We start from the raw sequence: 21,755 nt of genomic DNA on the forward strand, positions 1-21,755 counted from the left end.
CATATGAAAGAATAGGAGCAAGTATATTATACATTTCATGCACACTTTTCCATATTCATTTATATTACATTTTGTTTTAGTTTGACAACATGAATTTTATCTGAAAAAAATACAAAGAAATTTTATAAGATGATTTTGGGGCATTGGGCTCCTAGTATGTGATTTAATTTATTCCTTTCAGAAATTTACATTTTTCTTAAAAATTGGTTTGAAAATAAAACAAATCTCTACTGTATGATTATGATGTAAATCGCTATGATTCACGCGGCATAGTCCTACGAGGTGGTATGGTAGTACAGTTGGTAGCAGTACTGCCTCACAGTGTCTGGGTCGTGTGGAAGTAGGTTTGAATCCATCTCAGTTTTTGTGGAGTTTACATGTTCTCCCTGTGTCTTGGGTTTCTTGCGGGTGCTCCGGTTTCCTCCCACACTCCCAAGACATGCAGTTCAGGTGTGCTGGTTAGTTAAATGCCTCTACTGTGTGCATGTGGAGCTATCTTGCTATGGACGGGCATCTATCTAGTTCGGGGTGTATCCGCCCGGCCTTGAACCCTGTAATTCCAGGATGGGCTCTGGACCGCCCTGACCATAATAAGCGAGTAGCGAATCACAGTGAGTATTAAAACAGGAAAACCACTGGCATAAGTACAGTATGGGTTTTTGGATAAATTCTTGCCACTGTAAATGCTTTCATCCGTATAGTGTCACAGAGTGAGTGTGTTTCACTGATGCATGGATGAGTTACCCTTTGTAAGTAGTGTATTTAGCAGTGTAGCCACCTTGGTGAATATGGTGTGTGGGCTAGTAACACAGTATCCGTTGCGTTGTAAGTCACTTTGGACAAAAGCGTCTAAGTGAATAAATGTAAATGTAAATATACGTAGATCGTGTTACTGTGATAGTGTACTTCCGATATAAAATTTTCTTAAATCTACCAATAAATTAATAACTTAATCTAAAAAAAAAAAACTTTCTTAAATCTATTGAGACTCAGAAATGGTGAGACGCATTTAAACAGTCACTTTCTCGTCGTCGCAAGGGGGCGCTCTCGAATTTTTTATGTGGTCCGAATGATAACGACGTCCCTCTTTTCTCGGGTTCTATCACCGGAAATGGGGCAGAGTGTTAGACAAACGACAGCATGTTGTTGTATAACAATGCGAGTTGTATTTTGCAGTAGTCCACGTATATAGTTTTTTTTTTTTTTTTTTTTGCGTTTTTATTGCATTGTAATCCCCCGTACTTATCTATATTCGTAGGAGGTCATGTCTGTTAGCCGGTTATCGTGAGCGAGGGCGACACTGATTCACTGAAGACGTCTGACGTGACAGTTACCGGTGACGACAAAAAAACAACAAAAAAGACGAAAAACTGAAATAAGACATGACGTTACTCGCCAACTCCGGATCTTCCGCTGGCAGCGCTGCCCTGTAGCTACACCGAGCTCTGAGCCGTGGTCGACCAGGTTCTCAGAGGTAACACGTCGGTCTGAGCTTAAGCTAATACGTGAGAGGAGCTGATCCGTGGCGGTGTGAGCGCCTTACCGTACGTCTTACGCACACTGCGAGGCCACACACTGTGTGAATCAGTGTAAAAAGGTCATGTCGTTGTCTAGCATTGTAAGTCGTCTCGGGAGTCCGATTTAATTAAAGAATCAATGTGTTAGTTTAACGTGTTATAAATTGTGTAATAAACACGAATTAATACTCGAGAATTGTGGATGATGAGAACCTCAGCTTGCTGGCACATCAGAGCTTTACCACATGTCACGTGACATGGTGTTGTTCAGGTACCAGTGTGTGACAGATCTTGATTTAACAGGTGAACCTTTTTTTTTTGATGTTTTTTTAATTTGATGGGCGCCACGGTGGCACAGCTAGTGCTGCTGTCTCAGCGTCTAGGTGATGTGAGAGGGCGTGGGTTCGATCCCCGCTCAGTGTGTGTGGAGTTTGCATGTCCTTTCTGCATCTGCGTGGGTTTCCTCCTATACTTCACAGACATGCTGTTCAGGCTCCCCTATAGTGTATGAGTGACAGAGAGAGTGTGTTCCACTGATGTATGGATGAGTGACCCATTGTAAGTAGTGTATCTAGTAGTGTAAGTCTGTGGGTGCTCTGGTTTCCTCCCATACTCCACAGACATGATGTTTAGGCTTCCCTATAGTTTATGAGTGACAGAGAGAGTGTGTTCCACTGATGTATGGATGAGTGACCCATTGTAAGTAGTGTATCTTGCAGTGTAAGTCACCTTGGTGAATAAGGTGTGTGGGCTGGTAACACTACATAAAGTTCATTGGAAGTCACTCTGGAGAAAAGCGTCTGCTAAATAAAAAAAAATATTAATGTAATAAATGTAAATGTTTTGCTTATTTCACATTTCAGAATATCCTGCCAACTCTTCAAAAGTTAAAAATAAATACTTATGTTATTTTGGATGTTTTAGGTGTGTCCTGAGAGATGTGGGTATGATACATGGAATTCAGTTACCATAGGCTGTTCCAACGCTGTTGTTTATTATATTAAAAGAAACAGCGATAACTTTTGCAGATGGAATGAGGGGTATTTAGTTGTGTAAAAATTCCTTCTTTCTTTGAAATGTCTTGAAACACTTCCTTTCAGTGAGATAAGGCATTGAGTTTAACTTCTGTAAAGGACTTCTTTTGAGGGATGCGAAGTCCACTCAGTAGTTTGTGTGCCTCATGTCTGTCTTGTGCCTGTCGTACGTTTCCTGTATTTGCTTGCAGTAATATAAAGATGCCAGCAGATGGTAGTGAGGACCAAGGACTCCCAGCGCTGTCCAGCCTTGTCAGCTCTGCCTGCTTTTCTGGGACAGAGGTGGGGACAGAGCGTGGATCTGAGTGTGAAGGCACCAACAGGGATGAGTCTGCCATCTTGGAACCGGGATCCTTGGTGGAGCTTCCTCGGAGGCCCCAGTCCTTGGTTCATATTGATCGTCAAAAGATCCAGACAGTGTCGCGCGTGGCCCAGGCTACTGAGCTCCAGGACCTTGGCGTTGATGTATATGATCAGGATGTGCTGGAGCGGGGCGTGCTTCAGCAGGTGGACCATGCCATACAGCAGGCCAGCCAGGCTGCAGCTAAGACTGAGGCCAAGAAGGAGTATGAGTCTGTGCTGGATGACCTTCGGTATGAAAGCCCCCAGACGAAAATCTTCTAACTCAAGTGTTTGTAATGGATAAATTTAGCTTTTACCATGGAGCATGATAAAATTAGCTAGTTTATTTCCATTCACAACTTTCGTAAAACATATTCTATAGGATTATTTTTTTAGTCACAAATAGTACTTGTATCCTGACCTGTTTCATTACCCAACATTATTTGTGAGAGTTGGAGTGCTATCATGTGCTGAGTGTAACAGGAACTACTGTGTGACTCTGTATTTTCCTTGTGCTCTTACATAGTTCCTGCACAGGTGCATTAAAGCACATTGATAAAATTATAGATCAACTTGCTCCATATGCTGCTACCAGCAAAGACATCAACAGGAAAATTGAATCTGTCAAAAGGCAGAAAGAGAACAAGGTAAGCAAGTTTTTTGCAGCCTGGCTAAATGCAGCTTGATTCCCTCAGATTTGGTTGGCATGTAGTAACTTTACTGGGATGCTTGTGTTTGCCACTGAAGTTATCTTGGCTGAAGCCTACTTGCCCATTTACTTGCTAGCGAAGTCATGATAAGTCTTAAAAATCATTTTAACAAAGAACGTATACTATACCGTATGTATCAACAACCTCACTTGATGCAGTAGAAATGTTAGTTGTTACCAATAGTTTTTATGTATAACCACTGCCACAGGAAAAGCAGTTAAAAAAGATAAGAGCCAAACAGAAACGACTACAAGCCATTCTTGGAGGAGATGTTCAGAAGATCGAAGCTGAATTGCTGGAGGATTATGATGAAGGTAAGCATAGTTATTTATTATTGTTGTTAATAATCCAATACTTCCAATACTTTTTCCTTAAGTATGCCTGCAGATTGTTAATGTAGGGTTTCATAACCATTTTTTCTCTGATTTTATATTTGTTCCACTTTTGAGCAGTGCTTGATCACAGGTTGTTGTTTTGTTTACCTTCATATTTTAATAATTGCCTTTTCTGCAGAAACCTTTGTTCTTAACTTTAATTACTATAGATTGATAGTTTAGCAGAATTTTAAGTGAACATGGATTGTTAGAAGCGTATTGTTGTAACCGATTACCCTCCAAGCAGTGACAAGAGTATATTTTGAGCGTGTGTGTGGTTGGTTCTGCTCTAGAGCCTGGCCCATCCACCCTGGGCAGCATGCTCATGCCGGCACAGGATACTGAGTGGGAGGAGTTAATCCGTACAGGTCAGATGACGCCCTTCGGCACCCGCATCCCCCAACAGCCAAAGCACAAGGAACCCCGTAAGATTATGCTCAGTGAGAATTCAGGCTTTGATAAGTACCTGGCTGACCAAGCCATGATGGCCATCAGCAGGAAGAAACGGGTGGCCAGGAGAAAGTCCAGGGCTCACGCCAACAGTGTTTCTGTGGGTAAAAGCAAACCAAAGGAGAACAACGATTTCACCAGTAAGGACAGGAAGCTCCAGAAACGTATGCGAAAGCTGCAGAGGAATGCGCTCAGAGTTTGCCCCAAAGCTAAACCCGTCAAGGAACTGATCGCTTCCAAGAAGAAGGTGCGGGGAGACTCTGACAGCGAAGGCTCAGAGTACATCCCCAGTGATGAGCTCATGGACCCTGATCAGCCAGATCAAGATGATGACTTCTGGGTGGATGAAGGTGAAGAATATGAACTGAAGCCTTACAGCAAGAAGGCGGAACGGAAATCCAGAAGGACGAAGAAGGCTACTGGAAGTGAGGAGGACTACCCTAGCAGCTCAGAGGAAGAGGACAGCGGGAAGAAAGGTGCCGTGAAGAAATGTAAAGATGACGGGGACATAGAGTGTTACAAACAGAGAATAAGGTGTGTTCATAAGGCACTCACTTTGAGTTCTGTTAGCAAAGTGTGTGGTTTGCTTTGTCTATCTGTCTCATTACATGTTGCCCTACCTGGCTTGGAATGTTCTTTTCCCAGTGTAATCCATTGATAGACAGCTACGCCTGAACTGAATGAATTTTCAGAATTTCACATTTTCATTATGGTGTGGATTCTAGTTCATTAATGCCTAAGTGAAAAAACTAAAATTACTGCTCAGAATAAGATTGAATATTCAATATTTATAGCAACTAAATTATATTGGCATGTTTCCTTTTTGTGCACTTCTGGGAAGTAATGTGAATTAAGCAACACATTTTTGATTCTTATTTGTATGAGGGAGTGAATGTTGGGGGTTGGGGAGTTAGCACAAAAAATGTAATTAACTGAACTAAAGCTTAGTCCTGACTTAATTACAAATATAGTCTGGGAAGCTGGAATAAAGGGAACCTTTTCATTGTCAAGTGACAGGGCCAGGACTAAATGAAGATGGATTTTTTTCCTCCCCTCTCACACCTTTCATGGGGAGCTCAAATGCTTAATTGTCTGTATCAATCTTAATTTGGTTCCTGACGACACTGCCACTAACTGCTGTATCCCTGCAGCCAGACTGGATCAATTAAAGCTGGCCTCGTAGGCCGTATAAAGCCAGCTAACTAAGACACGGTAGTAGGTCTCAATCTGGGAAATCGGAGTGGTCGGTCTGGGACCATCCAGATTCTAAAGACAAAAGTGCCTCTTTCCTTATTTGTGATCACTCGCTTTGATACCAGTGAAATGAGCATGAGTTGGAATGCCTTTGGATTTATTGTAGGAAGGAGGATCATGTCTAAAAACTCTGTAATCGTGGATCTGAATCAGAAACTGACGCTGTAGTTATCGTTGCTGTTGACATGTGCTGTGATGCACTTCAGGGGATGTACGGAAGCTGTGTGTAAGAGTACTAGTTTGGGGGGGCTAGTGCCATGCCATTTGACTTTTTTAGCTCCTTTCATTTGCTCATCCATCCAGGAGGTGGAAGCGGCAGAGGCTACTGGAAAAGGTGCAGAAGCAAGAAGCACGAGAGGACGACTCAGAAGAGAGCGACGCAGAGTTCGATGAAGGTTTCAAAATGCCTGGTTTCCTCTGGAAAAAGCTCTTCAAGTAAGGCTCTCGTAGTTTCGGTTGTCCTACTGTCTTGAGCCAGTTAACCATCTAAGTTTGTAGGACTTTTGTAGCATTATGTTCCTGTGTGATGTGATGTGATCTCTTCTGCATGGCACATTAGAAAATGGCATCTTGCTTAGCTGTGGATTTGCCGAAAAACATATACCGTTAAAGTAGGCTCACACTGCTGTTTCTGCACGCTGAAGTTAGAGGATGGTGTTTTTTGGGAGTTGAGTGAGTTTCAGGTTTGGAGCTGGTGGACAAACAATCTTTGAGTTGAACTGGGTGCCTGGGGCAGTGACATTTCCCAGCACTGTCTTTTGTGGTGCTTCTACTTTAATCCGTCCCAATATGTGCTCTGTTGTGCTCCACAGATCAGCGTGTTTTATTGGTGGCATGACTAATTCAGCATCATGCTGCCATGTGGCTCTGTCCCCAGGTACCAGCAAACGGGCGTCAGGTGGCTATGGGAGCTGCATTGCCAGCAAGCAGGAGGAATTCTGGGAGATGAGATGGGCCTGGGCAAGACAATCCAGTTCATCGCCTTCCTGGCAGGGCTGAGCTACAGCAAGCTGAGGACGCGAGGCTCAAATTACAGGCAAGCGCCCCCCCGCAACCGTCCCCTCCCAGACTGACAGTCTCGAACATCATTAATATTTCAGCAGCCGAATTGCTGGTGGAGAGAGGGTGGCGTAAATTATTAACGACATTTCAATTATGATATTCCTTTAATTCTTTTAGTGGCAACATCAGAGGAAAACAAGAGTGTGACGGGGTGGGACTGCAGGGTTGGGGAAATTAAACATGAAACACGTAATTAAACATGTTAAAGGCAGTGCCTCTCTTGCACTGTTGCGCAGGAGCAGAGTTTGCATGGGTCAATACAGCGTGCTGCGTCGACTCTCCACAAATTGATTGTTTGCAAACTCAATTATGCCTCAGTAGCAGCCTGGAATCTTAGATTGGCCGTAATGCTCTTGTAGTCATTGAGCATATCCTGTCCATTCATTTTGTTCAGAGAAAATGTAGGCTGAGTGTTAGTGTCAAAGCAGTAACGTGTGGGGTTTTATGTTTTGTTGATTTATGTTCAATTTGCAAAGATTTGAACATCTCAGCTTTGTTAACCTGAGCTTTACTGTCAAAATAAGTGAAGAATAAATAATAATTTCCCTTGATTCCCATTTAATGGTGATCAAAGGAATTTATAAGCACTGGCTTCAATGTACTGACAGGAATAAGATTGACACATCAGATTTTGTAGTTTGGTGTTTGATCAGGCAGCCTCGTACCTTTCTGTAAAACAGAACTTGGTATGTCTCCACATGTGATAACCCTTGTCGCCGATGTATGTAGGTACGAAGGCCTGGGCCCCACAGTCATCGTGTGCCCAGCCACAGTCATGCACCAGTGGGTCAAGGAGTTCCACACCTGGTGGCCGCCTTTTCGTGTGGCTGTGCTCCATGAAACGGGCTCCTTTACCAGCAGGAAGGTGAGCATCTGCCCGTCTGTGACGTGGAATGCGCCATAGGCTCGACTTGGAGCAGTGTGGGTTGGGATTCAGCCAGAACCAAAAGGCCTCCATTGTTGACTCTTGTTTGGAGCTTTCATTAGGGTCTGGTGGGCTGCATTAATTTACTGCGTTATGGTTTCAGATGAAATTCTTCTGATCCCCAGTAGCAGTTGCAGGACAAGAGCTGATCAGTGCAAAATCATTGCTTTCTATGTCTTTACTTCTCAAATGGCCTTAAGGGTAAAGTGTTTTCAGTAATTATCTAGACATTTACTCAATTAAACCAAATGAAATTCACTGTATAAAGTCAGCGAATCCATTTCATTGTAGTCTATAAAGATACACATTTTCTTCATGTTCAGATAAACAGTTTTTATCGTAGATGAAGCTTTTTCAAAGTGATGCAATTAATCATGCTGTGAACTCAAGTATTGTTTAGAATCTCTTCAATGGATCAGATCATTCAATGTGATGTGCTTTTAATTAATTACACATACAACCTTAGACACAGCAAAGGAGGCAAAAAGTAGTTTTCCTTTGAGGAAACAGTCCCGGCTACCGATGCGTCTGCCCAAGCTCAGCGTGTGAATGCTTTTCTGATAGAGGGAAGGGATGTCACACGCATGCCGTCTATGAGATTAATTGTCAAGCACAGCACTGTTTGCCGAGGAGTTTCACAGCAGTGGGGAGGTGTCAAGGTGAGCTGCGCTCCCTGTGCTCCCACTCATCTGCGCTGCTGTAAATGGCTGTGTCCATTCTGTGTGTTCTGTGCTGATGGGGTGAATTCAGCTCAAAGGAGCTTACACTAATTGCATGCCAGTTGCCTTGTAGGCCAATGTCTGTTCAGGGTATTATGCACCACACATCAGAATATGTTTTTTTTAATGCGCATTGATCGTTTTGATGTAATAAGCATTTTGGCTTTTGTAGAATTTTTTTTGGCTTTTTTTTTTTTTTTTTTTGGCAAATGTAGCGGGATTGTCACCATAAGCAGAGGGGACCTGCTGTATTATATTGACCTGCTGTCTGCTCATTTCAGGAGAAACTGATTCCGGAGATTGTGGAGAGTCATGGTATCCTCATCACCTCCTACTCGTATGTGCGTATCATGCAGGACTACATCCAGAAGTACGACTGGCATTACATTATTTTGGATGAGGGACACAAGATTCGCAACCCTCATGCTGGAGTTACAGTGGCCTGTAAAATGGTGAGGATGCATGTGAGGGAGTAGTATTTTTCTGTGCTTTTATGTAGTCATCAGTTGTAGAATATTATGGTGTTTCACCTTGCTGCTAGTTGAAGTGCTAGTTATTCCTGCACCCTCCTTTTCGGTACTCATCCCTATTTAATCCCATCCTGATCACTTTATACAACTAATGTATCTGAGTCAGTCAACCTAGAGAGCTGTAGGTGTTCATTTCAGCTCTCCATACAGAGCTTGGCCAGTCCTGAGATGCCTCATCACAATTAAAGCCTGCAGTCGTCTTTGATGTAAGGCCTCACAGTGTAAAATCCAATATGCTATCTGATGAGCCTCTAAGTGATGAACACCTCAGATTGGAGCATCACAGCCTCCTGATGGGGGAGATTCATCTGTTGGTCATGCTTCAGTATCACGTACCCCCTGCCCCCACAGTTCCGCACGCCCCATCGCATCATCCTCTCCGGCTCCCCGATGCAGAACAACCTGAAAGAGCTCTGGTCTCTGTTTGACTTTGTCTTCCCTGGCAAGTTGGGCACGCTGCCCACCTTCATGGAACAGTTCTCTGTGCCCATCACGATGGGAGGCTACGCCAATGCGTCACCTGTTCAGGTAGGCCACTCCTAAACCTGGTCTTATGCCTTGTCATTATGTTGGTGTTATGGTAACACATTTTGGGGCTTCTTCTAATGGTGTTGAAATAATGTATTGATCTTTGTGTTGGAATTGAAGAAGCATAGTTTAAATGCAGTCAGATTGCAAGTCAATTAATACGGACAACAGGGATTGCATAAGTTTTGTGGTCAGTAGAAGTGCCCCCCCTTGCAGTCAGTGAGTACAGTGTCTTGCAGATAGATGCCCAGAAGAGGCATATTCCCTTTCTTTCTTGATTGAAAAAAGACATTTAAGGCATGTCAACAGAGTGGGAGGAGGAGGGTGCTGGTCTGTGATGAGGACAGGAGGGATAAAGTGCCTTTATCATCAGCTCCTCGTTAATAATACACCGACTGTATGGATTTATACGCTTAACTTCCTTTAAAGGCTTATTGATGTTTCCTCAGCCAATAATAAAAACCTTTACTAATTATTAATGTTATTAAATGGTTGCCGATGGCTAGCCCTCTTCACCCTCTCTCTTCAGTCTTTTTGTCTTCCACATATCCTTAGTGGCGGCTTCCGTCACGTTGGAAGTGCTGTTTGTCACAGGATAAATACAAGGGTTTCAAAGGGAAATGTTGACAGGACGCAGAACGGTCTGACTTTTTTTATGGTGGCATCATTGTTTACAGGGCAGCACGGCTGCACAGCAAGTGATGTTGGTGCTTTGCAGCTTTCGTATGGGGGTTCGGATGTGAGTTGGAATCTGGTTTAGTCTATAGATTTAGCATTTTCTCACATTTACATTTATTCATCAGATGCTTTTCTCCAGTGCGACGTACATCCCCAAGAACGATACAAAAAGTGCATTATGTTATTCTTGCCATGTTCACATGAGTTGACTCCAGGTACTCTGGTTTTCTTCCTACAGTCCAAAGACATTTTTTGGGTGAAATGGTGACTAAATTGCCTCTAGTGCTTTCGTGTGTGAGTGAAATAGTATGGTGTGTGTGTGTAATAAACTAGTGAAGAACAAGCATCCTGGTAAAAGTATACCCTATGTTTCACCATATGCTACTAGGATAGGTTCTGGACCACCACAACCCTGCCCTGGATAAGCAGTTGATAATGGATGGGTGGTTGTTTACAGTCAGTCTTCACAATGCATTTTGTTGGCTTTTCTCTTATCCTAATATACTTTTTTTCTAGCACTAATGGACTCAGCTGTAGACTTGACTGTGTTTCTCTTTTCAGTTCAGACATGTTACTGATGATGATTGAATCGGACCAAGTAGCGAAACTTCTGGCATCCGTTTTCTCCTTAGCTCCACCAGAGCAATCAAGCCATGGTTTATATTAACAAAGAAGCAACACCCGCCCCCTTGAAAACCCACACTGCTGACTCCTTTTGCCCTTTGTATGTAAACTCTTTGGAGTTAATCAGGCCTCCTGGCCATGTACAGACCAGCCATTACTGTAGCATATGTTCGTCATAGGACCCTACTCTCTGCCTTTTGTTATCCCAAGTGGCCCTTAATCCCCACTTATTGTCCTGTGCACCACAGTCTTGTGCACCCCTATAAATTCCCTTTGATCTTTCAGGTCTGCCCCACCCCTACTTTGAACCTCAGGCAAATGGTGTTTGGCCTAGTGCGGATTAGGACAATGTTATTGATAAGAGGGCCTTTCCCTTGAGTCAAACAGCATTGCTATGAATTTTTAATGTGCCAATCTGCTGAAAAGGAAGAAAAAGAGAGTGAAACTTCACAGGGAGCTTAGTCAAAAGATCAGCACTTGAGATCAGAACATTTTTGTTATGTAATCCAAGACGATATTCGTAATTAAGCATATTCCCAAAGGAATTCTCTGACTGTCATGAAGGAACATGGATTTAGTTGCAATGGTGTGTCTCTTGAAGTTTAATCAATTCGTTGTTCCTTCTTTCAAGGTCCAGACAGCCTACAAGTGTGCTTGTGTTTTACGAGACACCATTAACCCCTACCTGCTTCGGAGGATGAAAGCTGATGTGAAAACCAACCTTTCTCTACCAGACAAGAATGAGCAGGTAGTAACTAACCGTTTTCCCATGTTTTCAAGTACTCACATGCATACTCTGTGTAGTGATTCTTTAGTGAACTGGTCAACTTAAACAGGTAAAAATTGATTATAATTTTCAAATGTTATAATCTATACATACACGCAAACAAAATACAGGCATCCTTTGATTTACAAAATGTATCCGTTCCTGAGAAGTTCAGGTACTGAAAGCCTATATTGTAATGCATTTCGAGCACATACAAAAACCCCAAATTTTCCAAATATCACTAGAACACTAAAACACCTGTATAATTATCAACCCATGATTTTAGCACAACATAAAACACATTTACACACTTAGTGGGGTAATTCCCACATTTCTTTTTTTAATTGATCAGTTCTCCATGGGATGAGCAATAAGCCAAGGAAGAACCCACTGAGCATCTTGTGTCTATTGCTAACGACTTTCTGAAACTGTGCACTGCTGCTAATTGCACATACATAACCCAAAAAACCATCAGTTAAACTTTTTCTGATAATAGCTCTGTTGTGTCCACAATCATTTAATTAAATGACTCACCTATGGTCGACAGACACTCCTGTGGAATTTTACACACTTCCCATAATGCCCCACGCTCTTAAAGCAACATTCTCATATTCCTAACATCAAGAAATTGAGAGATCTGGATGCAGACACATCAATTATAGTACATTGCTGCACTTCTACTTCACTCATGCAGTGTTTTTTGAACAGTTTTGCTGGACAAGCTTCAGGTATTAGTTTGTGTTCTGTAAATCAAAAATTTGGTATCAAAGAGCTAGAAGCCATTATGCTGGAATTTTGGATAAAGAAAGTTTGTAAGTTGAGGGATGCCTGTGTATTGTTTTTTTTGTTCTTTTTGTTTTTACTGTTAAGGTTCTGTTTTGCCGATTGACTGAGGAGCAGCGAAAAATCTATCAGAACTTTATCGACTCCAAAGAAGTATATCAGATCCTGAATAGGGAAATGCAGGTGAACTGTCTTTCCTTTTTGAATTGTGTTATTTTAAATATATTACTTTTTTCATTCTAAGTAGGTTGAATATAAACTTGAGAAAGGAACACAGTGAATTCTCAGTAAAACTTACCCAAGGAGTATTGAGAAAGTCTGCTGCAGCTTTGTGTGTGTAGAGCAGTTAAGCCATGTGCTGTGAACCATTAATATGGAGAAGAGACCCATATTTCAGCGGGAGCAATATCTTGCTGAGCCTATCAGTTAGAACATAACTGGCTCTGTCCAGTGCACTTCAAGTGAACCATGCATACATGTTCTGATAGAATCTTTTACTGGTGTAAGACTTTGATAAACAGTTCATCAAATCAGAAACACTGCATTATACATCAGTCTAACTTTCCTAGTTCTGTTTGGCCTTCTGTAACATCTGCTGGCTTCAGCCTAGGCTGAGGACTTCCTCTTCTCTCTCAAGGTCCCCCGCTGTTGCCTTTCCACATCCAAAGACACATGAACAAGCCATTCATCACACTATTCCAGAATGCTTATGGTGCAGTGGGTCACAGAGGATAGCTGTACGTTTACAAACCTCTAATGGCCCTGCAGTCCATTAACCTGCATTTTTAATGGCATGTCCATTGCCAGGTCAGGGAAAGGAAAATAAGAACAAAAGAAGCAGGCAGCATTGTGTTTTACTGAAGGCAATTTTAATTAATTAGCTTTATTAATGCAATGGAATTTTTGTTAAGAAGGTTTTTCAGAGGTGAGGTGGGCTCTCGGTTATTCAGTTGCGGCGTACGTAGCTGTGCAGGCCTTTGTAACTTTGTGAAATTACACTACCCCTCCTTTTCCTCACTGTGCCTATGTTGTGCAGGTGTTCTCTGGGCTGATTGCGTTGAGGAAGATTTGCAACCACCCAGATCTGTTCTCTGGAGGGCCCCGGATCTTGCGGGGTGTTCCTGAAGACCAGTTGACTAAAGAGGAGCACTTTGGTTACTGGCGTCGTTCCGGCAAGCTGATCGTGGTGGAGTCACTTCTCCGACTGTGGTACAAGCAGGGCCACAGAGTGCTACTCTTCACCCAGTCAAGACAGGTGTGTGTGCAGCCCTCTCTTCAAAACACTTTGACCATATGGTAACTTATTTAGCTGTTGCGTTTCTCTGTATACATGACCAACATGAACTGTTTGTGTCAAAAGGTCTTTATTCTTGTTGAGTAGAATATTGTCGTAACTAGGCAGTTTACTTACTCTGGACTGAAACCGTTTAACAGCAATTATTTGAAATCATTCACTGCTGATGTATCGTTTTATGCCCCTGAAAGTTACTCCTTTATCCATCCAGTGAAAACATCAAGAAAAACCTCTGTGTGCCAATTTGATAGCTATTTAAATATAATAATGTGTAAAGAGCTACAATTTTCTTGAATACACAGGGCACTTTGTACAGTAAAAATATGGATATGTGGATATCTTTATACCTATATCCAAGAACCTGCTCTAGCACCAATAAAATTGTCATTTTTCCTTTAATAAAATGCATTAGAAGCACTTATTACATTGTGTGGGGTCTGTCAAGGTCCAGCTGTCTTTGTTCAATATAAATAAGATTGAGTTTCGTAGTGAACCTACACCCACAGTGGTGGCACCTCTCTACATGTAATATTAATCCCACTTTAATCCTTTTATCTTAATCCCTTTCTCAGTGTTGTGACCAAAAACATTTCTTCTAACAGATGCTGGAAATCCTGGAGGTATTTGTGAGGGAAAATGGATACACATATCTGAAAATGGACGGCACCACCACCATAGCCTCCAGACAACCGCTTATTGCACAGTACAATGAGGTATCATTCATGATTTTTTGAAGCCGGTATCCATCTTGAGTAAATTACTTGGTTTCACTTCATTTTACAGTATTTTTCTAGTGTATTATTATTATTATAATACCTAGATTTTTTTTTTTTTTCTCCAGGACGAGTCAATCTTCCTCTTCCTGCTGACTACTAGAGTTGGTGGTCTTGGTGTTAATTTGACTGGCGCAAACCGCGTCATTATCTATGACCCAGACTGGAACCCCAGCACAGACACTCAGGTGAACACATTTAATACATTGTGTTTACATTTACCTCAGTAGGGCTCTTAGTAACACGCATCCTCATCAGATTCTGTAGTGCTCTGTAGTTTTCTACACTGGTTAGATTTTTCATTTTCCTCGATACACATTAATAAAAACTGTTTGTAAATGGCATATCATGTTGTGCTTTAAAGGCTCGTGAGCGTGCATGGAGAATTGGCCAGAAACAGCAGGTGACCGTGTACAGGCTGCTCACTGCTGGGACAATTGAAGAGAAGATTTACCACAGGTTAGTAGTAGGATGTATGTTGAATGATCATACTTCCACTTAGAAACATTGAAAGGTATTACTCAGTGAAGGATTTTGATCAGCATTTAGGATTTATCTGGTTTAAGGTGCTTTAAGACAACCAGCAGTAAAATGTTTACATGTGCAGTGGCCACCAGGATGATTTGTTTATGAACATCTTCAGGTTTACACATTAACTTCGTAGGAAATTTTAAATGCATGTTATGACAATGCTCTACATTACCATAATGTCTCAACAATACCGCTTTGTTACCAAATGTAGTTGTCTCATAAAAAACCTGGAAGGCAGAGAATGTCTAATTGCTCCTTTGTACATTAGGATAGGCACTCAAACAAAATGGGCTATGTAGTTCAGTTCACAAAAACAGAAATGATTATTTTGTGAATACAGGTCATTCAAAGATGGCGGTAACCTGTTGTGTTATTCCGCCTTAAAGGTTCTACAAATTCCCAAAGATTACTGGATGATGGGTTGTTTACATGCTGAATGAGTAATTCATGTCTAACTTATAACACAAAATACCTTGTCCCGCTGTTAAACAGTTCTGTGGGGTAACATTTTTTTTTGGATCCTTGGCCAGCCACGCTATATTTCTGGTCATTATGATAATGACTAAACGTCTGGCCCTCAATAGTAGCTAATTCAGTGCAACTCTGGCCTATCCCCTCAGACAAATCTTCAAGCAGTTCCTCACAAATCGAGTACTTAAAGACCCCAAACAACGTCGATTTTTCAAGTCCAATGACATTTACGAGCTCTTCACGCTGAGCAATCCTGACAGCTCCCAGGGAACTGAAACCAGTGCAATATTTGCAGGTAATTTAGCAACTAAATGTATTATTTTAAATCAGGAAATTAAAAATAAATTGTAATCATCTGTTTCTTTGTCCTTGCCTGTTTCTTTGTCCTTGACATTCCCTCTCATAGATTTACATGTATTCATGATGGCTGCTTGAGATTCGCTGAACTCATTGTAATTAATAACATTAATGAAACCTTAAATTTAACATGGCTCTTTTTGTAAAATTATCTCAGGTACTGGTTCTGATGTGCAAGTGCCCAAGAAGCCAAAAAAAGTGAAATTGCCAAGTTCTCCTGAAAAAAGACACAGCCAGCTGAATGGAATCACAAAACTAAAAGACCTTTCCCAAGATCCACTACAAAGAAACTCTCTCCATTTAAATTTGACATCCTCATCACTAACTGATAAAATAAACAGTCCACAGTCCACAAATGGGTTCACTGGACCTAATGACACCGATGGCTGTAACCAAGATGACGGGAGTCCCACAAACGGGGCTTCTAAATGCACATTATACTGCGAGGTGAAGGCAAGGCCAGCTGATGGAATAGGGCACAGTCCTCAGAAACAGAAAGAAAAGACTAAACATTGTGATCCAGAAGATACTTCAGTGCCATTGAAACACAAGCACCATAGGGATGCCCGATTTGAAGGGCATCGCATCTCGCACCTGGTAAAGAAGAGGAGATACAAGAGGGTTGGTGGTGATGAGAAAGACAAAGAAGACCAGAATAAAAGTGAAGACTATGTCCTTGCCAAACTGTTTAAGAAGTCAGGTAAAGGTCTCATAAGTTGTTGAATCTGTTGATAGGTCTTTAAACTGTTTCAGTAGAGAATTAGGACACTGAATAGCACATACTTTGGAGTAAAAGTTGATTCATTAATATGTTGTGGTTTGAGCTTGATTTTGCTCAAAAGTAATGGATACCTGTTTTACATACCATGTATTTATTAGTCACCCAAGAAAGACTGATGACTGTTGATCTTACTTCACATAAGCTGCTCCCCTTCACATTTATTTCACCCCAGGACTGTTTATATCCACAATATTATTTCTGTCTTATGCTATAGCAGTTCTGAATGTTAGTCTAATTAACATCAGAGTGCTACTCTGAGGAATGTGTACGTGGCTTTATTAGAAGCCATTCTTCAATTTTTACTTAGGGATGGCAATCTGTTTATCATTAACAGGTATTCATAGTGTGATGAAGCATGATTCCATCATGGAGGCATCCAACCCAGACTATGTGCTTGTTGAGGCAGAGGCTGACCGCGTAGCTAAAGATGCCCTGCGGGTCCTGAAGTTGTCTCGCCAGCACTGCAGGATCCCCTTCTCACGAGTGCCCACTGAAAACGACTGTGGGACACCACTGGGAACCCCTGGAACTTTCAAGTAGGGCTTCAGTCAAACATTGCAGCCAGTCACACTTTTCTTGGCATGAAATTCCGCTTTCACTGGCTCTATCTTGTAATGGACAGTGGACTTTGCATACATGAGTAAAAATGCCCAGCAGTTTTAATCTCATGAAAAGTACATTAACTCGCTTGATTAACAAAAAGCACAGTATTCTGTTGGCCTGGTGAAAACACAAAACAATCTAGTCACAAATTTAGACAGTTTTTTTTTTTTTTCAATGGCCTGATAATTTGAAAAGAAACTATGCATTCTTGCTGCAACAAATAAGTAAACAGACTACGTAACTGTCTGACAGCCATTCAAACACTTTACCTGCCTATAGCTGCACTCAGTGTAAACAGTTCAGATATTCTTATATTTTAGGGTAGCAGGTAGTGTAATGGGTAGAGCTGCCACCTCTTGACTTGGAGTTGCAATGCAGTCTCTTGCTGTAGAACCTTTTACAAAAGTATTCGCTGCAAATTTCTCCAGTAATAATTACCTGGCTGTATAATTCGGTAAAGTATTCTAAGTAGCTTGACATTGTAAGTCACGTTGCAGAATATTTAAAGCTAAATGTATAGTGTAATTTCTGAGAAGTCCCTTGGGTTTACTGCATTTTTCTGTGTTTTCTTTTGCAATATAATGGTAATGTTGTGATTTCTTTTAGGAGAAGGTTTGGTCAAAAGAAGAACCCAGTGTTAGCAGAGACTAGCACTTCTGCTGCACATGGATCGGACAAATGCAAGGTATCTAACCAAAATCAACCTTCTCATCTGTTAAATATGATGTATAGGTGTGTAATACACATTTAAGAAAGTAGATCTTTCAAAAAATGTTTGTATGCAAACAAAGTGAAAAGTAGAGATGGGCTGAATATTTTGATATTGTGGGATGTTTCAGAAAAAAAGTACTTTATTGGTTAAGTGCTTAAGAAGTGTTTAGAAGTTATCAACCCATTGTTAATATTTTCCTTTTTCTCCCCTTCCTCCATGATATCTTGGTATGCTATTTTGAGGGTCTTGGTCAGTTTGACAGCCTACTTTGGGCATTTAAAATTACTTTCGTCTCCAGTAAATAGTGAATACACACATTAAATGGGATTACTGAAATGTTTATCCTAGCAATGTTCTAACCACACATTGCTCTTGAGATATGCTGATGGCATTCTGGAGATCATGCCTCATCACTTGAAGACAAGAGTTTATTGTGCCCCCAATTTTTTTAACCCTCTTGGGTCATTTCCTGCCCAGGATCCAGTAAAACTTTCCTAATTTTGTTCATCACATCTTATGATTGCTCTTCCATGACCATCATCCAGTTTATACTTGTCTTTTTATGGTTATTTTATGTGCAGAGGACTTTCCAGGTTCCTTCAAGAACATGTAATAGCACTTCCAATTTTTTAAAGAACTCTCTTCTGATATGCTACAGATATGACGAGAATAATGAAAAAACATCTTGGCAAAAAGTGAAACTCATCCATCAGAACATGGTTCCAGCACATCTTCATGCAGCCAGTGGGGATGTAATGGCAATAGAATATGTAAATTTATTAACCTAGGCAATGAAATTAAGGGCCCAAAGTCATCTGTTAAAGTCAACAATAATTCAACATACATCACAGCAGAAGTTTTTCTCTTTTTTTTTTTGGTTTTGTTTTGTTTTGATACTGCCTCTGTACTGAAGAAACCAAAATGGCCTTAACAGATCTTTTTGTGGGACACCTCTATATTATAAACATTCTCTAGTAGCACATTTATAATGTAGTCAGTGAAGGATTTGATCTGAAATGTGATATTTTACTTATAGTCTCATGCTGCTCATTACACATGCCTTTCTCCTTTCCTAATACGACTTTGAATGTTTCATCTTTGCAGGATGCTGCTATAATAAAGAAGTCTGCTCTTAAAAAACCAACATCCTCCAACCACTTCAGTGGAGAAGGGTTGGATGAAGACTCTGGTTCTGCTGCCCTCTCCTCTTCTGTTCTGTTAGCCAAGATGAAGGCCAGGAACCACCTGAGCTTATCCCAGAGCCTGGAGGAGGAAGACCAAGATGAAGGCAGCAGCCTGCAATCGACAGGGGGCACAGATTTCCCCCGTGCCTCTACAGAACACGATGAGCTACTGGTGGACCTTCGGAACTTTGTGGCCTTCCAGGCCCAGGTGAATGGGCAGGCTAGCACTGAGGAGATCCTACAACACTTTGGCCCCAGGCTATCTGCCTCTCAGACAGCAGTCTTCAGAGAGCTTATCAGGAACCTGTGTGACTTCCACCGTACCCCAGGCCAAGAGGGGATGTGGAGGCTCAAAGCTGACTTCCACTAAATGGAGGCAATACATGCCATTGTGTACATTTGGTGCTTTTTAAGTTCAGGGGCATCAGGGGTTATACTGTATATGTCCTGGGATCTACTTGAAGTCAGTCATTACAGTTGTTCATATAGCTCTTCATCCCTTCAGCGGGATAGCATGTTTACCATCTCCAAAATGATTTTGCAAATTATATATACTCCTAATTGTACTGTAAAATAAGGAATTATTAGTTTAACTGCTGGTTATGAATGTAACCAGAATTATTCCATAGGCTAAAAATGTCACTATTTTAAAATTAGTGGATGTGCTAGTCTGTGAAAAAAATATTTTATAGCTGGCATTTGTCTAGAGTGTAAAGATCTAGAAAAATGTGCAACTGCAATCCTGAGGCATTCTGAAAGCTGAAAATGGGAACTGATGATTCTACCTCTTAATCTACCTCCATTACATGGGATCTAAAGTGTAACTGTGACTATAATGTATGAACCTGTTCGCCAATCCTATGAACAAATTGCAGCTTACAGAAGTACTAAAATAAACTTCAAATTTCTTGGTTAAATACACAGTCAATGGACTGTATCCTGTCAGAATGCAATCTATTAAACATTTTGTTTGCAGGTATGAGATTACATATCTCTGCGGTTCATTTTTGGATGTGGGATATATTTAAATACCCCATACATCGTAACGATGAATGTTCTTCGGGCAGCTATTACTGAAATAACACTTCCCGCTACCTGGAAATTACTGTATATTTAAACTTGTGAATCAACTAAAAAGAAAATATGTACATTGCGACAGTAGTTGAATAAGACCGTTTCATTCCTGAGTATAACATTCACCTCCACCAAGCTCCGGTCTGCCTAAATTCACATAGAAATGCAATGAAACGCATGTTAATATAACAGGAGAGAGTTACGCATTCCCTTCGTCAAGAAAGCTTTAGATTTACTAATATGCGTTCTCCACATGTATGTAGTGACCATACTCAGATTTTTCTCTTAATAATTAATACTTAGTCTAAACAGGGTGATCCTAACAAACGACGCTTCAAGTTTAATTTAAGTAATTTACTGGGGGGAATAGAGTACGCAGCGTGTCCCTACGAGGAAGATGGGGACTCACGGAGTGGGATCAGGGTTTGACCGCCATGTTGTCGACCACTGCTGGTCCGAGCAACTCTGCAGGCGTTCCGCCGACTTCTCTGTAACATCTAGGACTCCTGATTCACCGCATTAACATGATTAGTATCCCTATACCTAATGTGTGGTATTTACTCCCCACTTCAGATATTTTACCCTTTATGTGAACTACCACTATCGTGTTCATGTTCTCGTTATTACGTTAAATCCTCGAATATTAACATATCACTCCATGTAGCGGTATTATTTCTGAACTGAAAATGAATGTTGGGAGTTTTTTTAACATATTCTTCGGGAGGGTGCTCCGATATGCCTGCGCTGCCGGTTCTTCCGAAAAGTATTTTTAAACAATATTTCAGCGACAGTGTACATTTATCATTTGCAACTGGTGTGTGTCCCTAACTTGGAGGTGGAAGAGAGTATACACAACTTAGTAAATCCAGTGGCCTTAACAGTTTTGAAACCTGTTGTGTGTAAAGTCGTTTTCTCAGCCCCATTTTTGTGGTAAGTCTATAGGTAACCACTAACAGCGAAAACTTTAAAATTCGCACGATCCTTTACAGGAGACGCCATTTTATTACACAGCTGACCGTGGACTCCACTGGCGCCAACCGCTTTCTCCGGTACAAGTTACTGCCCTGCTTTTCCCGCGCAAATTTCACACCTTCTTTCTCTTTACAGTCTGAAACAGTGAAGAAATCTAAACTCTACAACTCTACAACGTTGTGTGCTCACGTTAAACGTTTACATTTATTCACTTAGCAGACGCTTTTCTCCAAAGCGACTTACAGTGGATACTCTGTAGTGTTACTAGCCACACACCTCATTCACCAAGATGACTAACACTGCTAGATACACTACAATAGGTCACTCATCCATACATACATCAGTGGAACACACTCTCTCTGTCACTCACACACTATGAGGGAACCCGAACAGCATGTCTTTGGGAGGAAACCCAGGCAGACGGGGCGAACATGTAAACTCTATACAGACTGGGGATCGAACCCCTGTTCTCTCGCACCACATAGGCGCTATGAGGCAGCAGCGCTACCCGCTGTGCCGCTGTGTCGCCCCTTCATATCACTCCACAACACATGCATTATTTCTGAACGTGTTTTCTAATGTACATGGTATGTAAGGGTAAAAGTATTTGAACTATGTGAACAAGCAGAGATGCAGTCAGTTTTACTACCTGTAGAACATTGAATGGCTGGCGATGTGTCCCAGCGCGTCGCACACACAGGCCTCGC

The 21,755-nt window shown here is 41.4% G+C and overlaps 1 protein-coding gene across 2 annotated transcripts; it reads left to right on the forward strand.

Moving 5' to 3' along the window:
• Positions 1–1,111: 1,111 nt before the first annotated feature.
• Positions 1,112–19,939, forward strand: ercc6 (excision repair cross-complementation group 6). Of its 2 annotated transcripts, XM_018724890.2 has the most exons (21): positions 1,112–1,474; positions 2,743–3,144; positions 3,420–3,540; positions 3,812–3,917; positions 4,271–4,961; positions 5,985–6,116; positions 6,559–6,717; positions 7,473–7,608; positions 8,669–8,839; positions 9,269–9,445; positions 11,379–11,495; positions 12,384–12,479; positions 13,333–13,551; positions 14,193–14,303; positions 14,432–14,551; positions 14,728–14,822; positions 15,515–15,660; positions 15,880–16,422; positions 16,838–17,039; positions 17,713–17,791; positions 18,923–19,939. In XM_018724890.2, the coding sequence occupies exons 2-21, from the start codon at positions 2,753–2,755 to the stop codon at positions 19,370–19,372; spliced, it is 4,263 nt and encodes a 1,420-aa protein (XP_018580406.2). In that variant the 5' UTR covers positions 1,112–1,474; positions 2,743–2,752; the 3' UTR covers positions 19,373–19,939. The 2 variants fall into 2 exon arrangements, with proteins under 2 accessions (XP_018580406.2, XP_018580405.2); XM_018724889.2 differs by lacking the exon at positions 1,112–1,474 and having other exon boundaries at positions 2,574–3,144.
• Positions 19,940–21,755: the final 1,816 nt, after the last annotated feature.

This window comes from Scleropages formosus, chromosome 8, assembly GCF_900964775.1.
Source record: "Scleropages formosus chromosome 8, fSclFor1.1, whole genome shotgun sequence".
NCBI classification, from domain to species: Eukaryota; Metazoa; Chordata; class Actinopteri; order Osteoglossiformes; family Osteoglossidae; genus Scleropages; species Scleropages formosus.

Coding starts and splice junctions, on each gene's coding strand:
- ercc6 (XM_018724889.2), top strand. CDS start 2,666: ATGCGAAGTCCACTCAGTAGTTTGTGTGCCTCATGTCTGTCTTGTGCC. Junction 9,446..11,378: donor CCAATGCGTCACCTGTTCAG/GTAGGCCACTCC, acceptor CCTTCTTTCAAG/GTCCAGACAGCCTACAAGTG. Junction 17,792..18,922: donor ATGGATCGGACAAATGCAAG/GTATCTAACCAA, acceptor TCATCTTTGCAG/GATGCTGCTATAATAAAGAA.